The 7,535-nt window shown below is 34.5% G+C and overlaps 1 protein-coding gene across 1 annotated transcript; it reads right to left on the reverse strand.

Moving 5' to 3' along the window:
* Window positions 1-261: 261 nt before the first annotated feature.
* On the reverse strand, window positions 262-1,186 carry LOC132027638 (olfactory receptor 2H1-like). The gene is given in 2 exon segments (XM_059416411.1): window positions 262-393; window positions 395-1,186. Coding segments are annotated over 2 exon segments (924 nt in total).
* Window positions 1,187-7,535: the final 6,349 nt, after the last annotated feature.

Consider the following 7,535-nt stretch of genomic DNA (forward strand, 5'->3'; position numbering starts at 1 on the left):
TTTTCTGTTTCCAGAATTGCTGTTCTTCTTCTCTTCGATCTGCCGATGGATTTTCAGGTGTTTGCAATCTTTAGATAAGATATCTAGCTGATCTCCGGCTAGCTGAAGCAGTCTCAGCTTGCTACTTCTCCGCCATCTTGACTCCTCCCCCAAAACTCCACTTTTAAAATGGTGATTCAAAGATTATCTCTTATGAACAATGTGTGAATGTCATGATTTTCAACCTCCTTTCTGGTTCAAAGATCAATTTCTACTTTTTCCTTATGGTGATCCTCTTCTCAGCAGTTGTAACAGTATATCCTTTACATCTTTGTTCCTTAGGGAATAGATGAGAGGGTTTAACAGTGGTGTGACCACAGTGTAGAAGAAAAGTAGATAATTTGCTGTATTTTGAAGCAAAGTGGTTCTTAGGGTATGTATACACTGGTGCCACTGTTCCATAAAACATGAAGACCACAATGATGTGGGAGGAGCAGGTGGCAATGGCTTTCTGCCTTCCGTCCTTGGATTGGATTTTACCTAAAGCTTGAGCTATGTAACCAGAAGAAGTCAGGATCAATCCCAGTGGCACGATGGTGAAAAGAACAGCAGATATTGTCATCTGCCACTCACTGGCAAATGTGTCTCCACACGTCAAGCGTATGAGGGCTGGAACCTCACACAGAAAGTCATCTAGGTGGTGGTGGGTGCAGAAGGGAAGCTTAAGTGTGACAGGAATTTGGGTAACAGATTCTATCAGGCCAGACATACAGGCTATGAACACCAGCTTCCAACAGAACTGATGATGCATGATGATTGTATAGTGCAGGGGCAGGCAGATAGCAATATAGCTGTCAAAGGCCATCACCACCAACATGACACATTCTGTGGCACCAAGACAGAGCAAAACACAGAGTTGGATGACACAGCCTGTGTCGGTGATCTTTCCTGGCCCCCACAAGTTGGACAACATATGGGGCACAGTAGTTGTTGTAAAGCAGAGATCCAAGAAGGAAAGATTACTAAGAAAGAAATACATGGGGGTGTATAGAAGAGGGTCCACACAAGAAAGCAAGATAATGGTTGAGTTGGAGAGGAGGATCATGGTGTACAAGATGATCACAATCCAAAAAAGAACCATTTCTAGATGAGGCCATTCAGAGAAACCAAGAAGAATGAAGCCCATTGGGAAACTCCTGTTGGTCATCATTGGTGCTTTTGGCATTGGAATTTGAATAAATTTTAACAAAATTTCATTAGTTGATTTTTGAAAGCCATCCTGTCATTTTTTTTTTTAAGAGAAAAAAAGCATTATTAGTTTTCCAGGGGATCTTAGGACAGGAGACATATATGTGTTTTCTCTTATGCTAGACAAGCAACATACAACTTCTCTTCTATAAGGCTGTTCTTTGTACACAAAAGAGGTATAAATAAGATATTACCCTGGAGATTTATCTCTAAATCTGAAATCACAACATTCTCCATAGACACTCTGACACAATGGCTTTAGATTATGTGCATTTTTCTTCTAGATTGTCTTTTCAGCTATACATGTAGTAGCTCTCTAAAATATTTGGGATGACATGTTGAAAACAAAGTTTTATTTTTCAAATAGGTAGTGCCCCTGTGTATTGTGAAGTTCTTTGTATTGTTCAGTGATATTTAGAGAAACACAGGAGATGGATATTATCCCAGAAACAAGATCTTTCTGTTATCAGTGTAGAATCTAAAAAATGAGACCTTAACCTTTATTCTCCGAGTGTCTGAAGAACCACCTTACCAGTTTTTAAGGGAAGAAAATCTAAGCTGAATGCATGGTATTAAATAAAGTTTTTATCTTAAGCAATTCAAATTTCTTTAGGTAAATAAGTTAAAACTCTTCAGTCTATATTGTGATCTAAGAAATGGCTATAATAATTCTCACATCAGTAGATTAGGGTACAAATTATAGAAATGACAGTATATTACTGCCTTCTACTTTAAAGCACAAAATGCTAAACATGATTAGAGTGGTGAAAAGAAAGCATTACATATGCTATATAATTTTTGCCTCACAAGTCATTATTGTTCTATTCAGTCATCAATCAGACTAAATACATTTCAATAAGAAACAACTGAAATGTATTGTAAAATGTATTGTAAAAGAGAAATAAATATTAACAAAATTATGAAATGCATGATTTTTTAAAATATTTACTTCAAGTGCAGAAGGCAAAGAGAGTACAGAGGTGTTATCTATGAATTACTAAGGTAGGATATTAATTTTGAAGACACTGTTCTGGATATTAATTTTCTGTCTCCCATAGTTCAGAGGACACAAAAATGTGAGATGCACAGAATACCAAAAAAAAACTATCAAATGAAAAAATTGAGTTATTAGATTGTGAAAATTAAATTTTGCAAGTAGCTAAACAATGCAGAAATTTGGAGAACTTTACAGGGTCCTGCTTTTATTCAGAAGCAACCTCATAGGTATATATTCAGTGCCATGCAGGCACTGTGCTATGATACGGAATATAATTTGAACAATAGAAATTGAATCTATATTTATATAGATTATATAGCATATAGATTTTATATATATTTATATAGATTTTATATAGATTTATATATATAATATAGATATATATAAATATATAATATAATATAGATTTATATGTAGGTTTTATATAGAGATTTTATATATATATAGATAATATAGATATAGATCTATATATATAAACTATATATAGTTTATATAGATTATATAGAATATATAGGCTCCAAAGCCTGTGGGCAAGAGAGACAGCAGAGAATACATAAGCAAGTAAATCAGGAGGATTTAATTATTTCAATGTTAAATTCTAAAAAATAATAATGTGTTGCAATTGAGGATAACAATAGAGGATGTAAGAAGCAGAGGAGGATTATTTTACATGAGGGAAAAAGAAAAGCAAAAAGTCTGATGCCTGAAGAAATATGCAAGTTCCAAGAAATTCAAGAAGTTCCAAGAAGTTCAGCTGTTGGGGAAACACAGAGCTGTCTATATGGGATGTGGCTAGATATGTTAGCTAAATTCAGCTTTTCTATTCTATCATCATGAATTGAACTGATCTAATTTTTTTTTCAGTGTAAGAGGACATTCTGATTTAACCACACAGTGTCCATTCTGTTTTATTAGTGTTTTTTTTCTATAGTTTTCTTAGTGTTAAGAATTATCATGGACTTACCTTCACCTGGCTCAGAATGCAATACTATATAAAACTGTGACATTTGGAGAAGAACATTCACATTGCTCATCTGGCTTTTCTTTTGAAACTACCTCATGGGTTCAGTTTTTCTTTATGAAAAAAAAAAAAACAAATTCAAGTCAATGATATCATGTGCTTTTCTGTTATATTTAATTTGAATTATTTAAAAATATCATTTTAATTTCACAATTTATTATGAACACTACAGATAATTTAACACATATGGAACAAAAGAAGAATAGAGGCACATCTAATCCCAACATTGAATATGATTTTTACAGGGCACCTGGGTGGCTCAGGGGATTAAGCCTTTGCCTTTAGCTCAGGTCATGATCTCAGGGACCTGGGATTGAGCCCCACGTCAGTCTCTCTGCACAGCGGGGAGCCTGCTTCCCCCCCCTCTCTCTGCCTGCCTCTCTGTCTACTTGTGATCTCTGTCTGTCAAATAAATAAATAACATCTTTTAAAAAATACATTTATGAATATGATATTTACTATGAAAGTTTCATCTATTCTTTACAATATATATTTCAATAAATAATGCACACAGATAGGGGCACCAGAGTGGCTCAGTGGGTTTAAGCCTCTGCCTTTGGCTTTGGTCATGATCCCAAGGTCCTGGGATCAAGCCCCACATTGGGCTTTCTGCTCAGTGGGGAGCCTACTTCCTCCTCTATCTCTCTGCCTGCCTCTCAGCCTACTTGTGATTTCTATCTGTCAAATAAATAAATAAAATCTTTTTAAAAAATGCTCTCAGATAGATATATAAAATATATCAGATATATAATAAAATTATGCTATGTATAGTTTTATATTTCCCTAAATCTTATATTTGTATACATATTCTCATTTTTAATAGTTAAAAATATAATTCTTATGAACATTTTAAAATATCCCTATTATTTTACCATACCAAAATAATTCTCATAGTAATTCTATGTTATTTTAAATACAATATTCCTTGAAATTTTTACTAACCTAAAACAATGCTGAGAAAAATGTCTATGTGAAATAATCCCCAGATTCTATATGATGAATTATTTTTATTAAGAAAATACTGTTTATTTCAGAATTATATATTGTAGCTACCTATGAAAGAGCTACCCTTACATATTAGTCAGCATTTCTGGTCTTATAACTTTCATCACAACATCATCCATTTTTCTGGTCTATAATTCAGCAAGAAAAAAAATGTGGGGATCTAATCTCAATTTAATTTGCATTTGTATTACTATTTATTTGTTTCTGTAATTGTTTCTTCGTAAAAATGTTTGTTCCACTTTTCAAACTTGGAATGTTTGTATTTTTTCTGCTAAATATGTAAGAGATTTATATATTACTGATCTTTAGCTTTTGATATGTCATATAATCAGATAAATTCTCTAATTAAAAATATTTTAGTATGGTTTATGACTTTTTTTCTTCTAAAGTTCTTTTTTTTCTTTTTGAAATTCTAATTTACTTTCTGTGGCACTTTTTTCATTGTCTTTGTTCATATAAACTTTTATGTACACATTTGTCTACCTATTTTAGTTTTTCATTTTTTATATCTAACCTTCAATCTGTTTCATTTTATAAATATAAAAACAGTAAAATTATTACTAATATGTTATTAAATTTTCAGAGAATGTTACAGAAATATTATCTCTTCAATGAATCCCAAAGATGATTTTGCTACCTATACTTTCTATAAACTTTGGTGGTAGCAGAGTAATTGACGAATCAGGGTTGAATAAGAAGCACACATTTCATTTTCATGATTTTGGCCCAAACTTACCCAAATGTTGATCAGAACACATATATTTGCCTCTTGTTCTCATTTCTTTCTATATTTCCTCTGTCTCTCCTGTTTTTAAGAGATTATAGCATTAGACATTTTCACTGTTGTCCCTAGTAGATTTAATTAATAAATATGTTTATTTTAGATCTAAATAGATTGTAGCTCCTTTCAGACTATTCCTGTTACATATTAACACAAAAATTCTGAAGATGTGTAATCATTTAACTCTAAGGTTTATTGTAACAATATTTAACAAATTAATCCAATACCTAACTTTTTATACCTTTTAATATAAGGGTTTTATTTTTATTTTTTAAAATTTTAAAAAATATTGTATTTTTTTATTTGAGAGAGAGACAGTGAGAGAGAGCATGAGCGAGGAGGTCAGAGAGAGAAGCAGACTCCCCATGGAACTGGAAGCCCGATGTGAGACTCGATCCCAAAATCCAGGATGATGACCTGAGCCGAAGGCAGTCGTCCAACCAACTGAGCCACCCAGGCATTTCAATATAAAGGTTTTATTTATTTATTTATTTATTCAATTTATTTATTTTAAGAAAAACAGTATGCATTATTTTTTCACCACACCCAGTGATCCATGCAATCCATGCCCTCTATAGTACCCACCACCTGGTACCCCAACCTCACACACCCTGGCCACTTCAAACCCCTCAGATTGTTTTTCAGAGTCCATAGTATCTCTTGATTCACCTCCCCTTCCAATTTACCCCCGCTCCCTTCTCCTCTCTAACACCCCTTGTCCTCCATGCTATTTGTTATGCTCCACAAATAAGTGAAACCATATGATAATTGACTCTCTCTGCTTGACTGATTTCACTCAGCATAATCTCTTCCAGTCCCGTCCATGTTGCTACAAAAGTTGGGTATTCGTCTTTTCTGATGGAAGCATAGTACTCCATAGTGTATATGGAACACATCTTCCTTATCCATTCGTCCATTGAAGGGCATCTTGGTTCTTTCCACAGTTTGGCGACCATGGCCATTGCTGCTATAAACATTGGGGTACAGATGGCCCTTCTTTTCACTACATCTGTATCTTTGGGGTATACACCGAGGAGTGCAATGGCAGGGTCATAGGGAAGTTCTATTTTTAATTTCTTGAGGAATCTCTACACTGTTCTCCAAAGAGGCTGCACCTACTTGCATTCGCACCAACAGTAGAAGAGGGTTCCCCTTTCTCCACATCCTCTCCAACACATGTTGTTTCCTGTTTTGTTAATTTTGGCCATTCTAACTGGTGTAAGGTGGTATCTCGATGTGGTTTTAATTTTTATCTCCCTGAGGGCTAGTGATGATGAACATTTTTTCATGTGTCTGATAGCCATTTTTATGTCTTGATTGGAGAAGTGTCTGTTCATATCTTCTTCCCATTTTTTTTTATATGATTGCCTGTTTCGTGTGTGTTGAGTTTGAGGAATTCATTATAGATCCTGGATATCAACCTTTTGTCTGTACTGTCATTTGTGAATATCTTCTCCTTTCTGTGGGTTGCCTCTTTGTTTTCTTGACTGTTTCCTTCACTGTGCAGAAGCTTTTGATTTTGATGAAGTCCCCAAAGTTCATTTTTGCTTTTGTTTCCTTTGCCTTTGGAGACATATCTTGAAAGAAGTTGCTGTGGCTGATATAGAAGAGATTACTGCCTATGTTCTTCTCTAGGATTCTGATAGATTCCTGTCTCACTTTGAGGTCTTTTATCCATTTTGAGTTGATCTTTGTATACGGTGTAAGAGAATGGTCGAGTTTTAGTCTTCTACATATAGGTGCCCAGTTTTCCCAGTATTTATTGAAGAGACTGTCTTTTTTCCACTGTATATTTTTTCCCGTTTTGTCGAAGATTAATTGACCATAGAGTGAGGGTCCATATCTGAGCTCTCTACTCTGTTCCACCGGTCTATGTGTCTGTTTTTATGCCAGTACCATGCTGTCTTGGTGATCACAGCTTTGTAATATAGCTTGAAATCAGGTAACGTGATGCCTCCAGCTTTATTTTGTTTTTCAACATTTCCTTAGTGATTTGGGGTCTCTTCTGATTCCATACAAATTTTTGGATTATTTGCTCCAGCTCTTTAAATACCGGTCGAATTTTGATTAGAATGGCATTAAAAGTATAGATTGTTCTAGGCAGTATAGACATTTTAACAATGTTTATTCTTCTGATCCAAGAGCATGGAATGGTCTTCCATCTTTTTGTGTCTCCTTCAATTTCTTTTATGAGTGTTCTGTAATTCCTCGGGTACAGATCATTTACCTCTTTGGTTAGGTGTCTTCCCAGGTATCTTATGGTTCTTGGTGCTATAGTAAATGGAATCGATTCTCTAATTTCCCTCTGTATTTTCATTGTTGGTGTATAAGAAAGCCACTGATTTTTGCACATTGACTTTGTATCCTGACATGTTGCTGAATTGCTGTATGAGTTCTAATAGTTTGGGGGTGGAGTCTTTTGGGTTTTCCATATAAAGAATCATGTCATCTGCGAAGAGAGAGTGTTTGCCTTCTTCATTACCAATTTGGATACCTTTTATTTC

Source organism: Mustela nigripes, chromosome 12, assembly GCF_022355385.1.
Source record: "Mustela nigripes isolate SB6536 chromosome 12, MUSNIG.SB6536, whole genome shotgun sequence".
Classification (NCBI taxonomy): Eukaryota; Metazoa; Chordata; class Mammalia; order Carnivora; family Mustelidae; genus Mustela; species Mustela nigripes.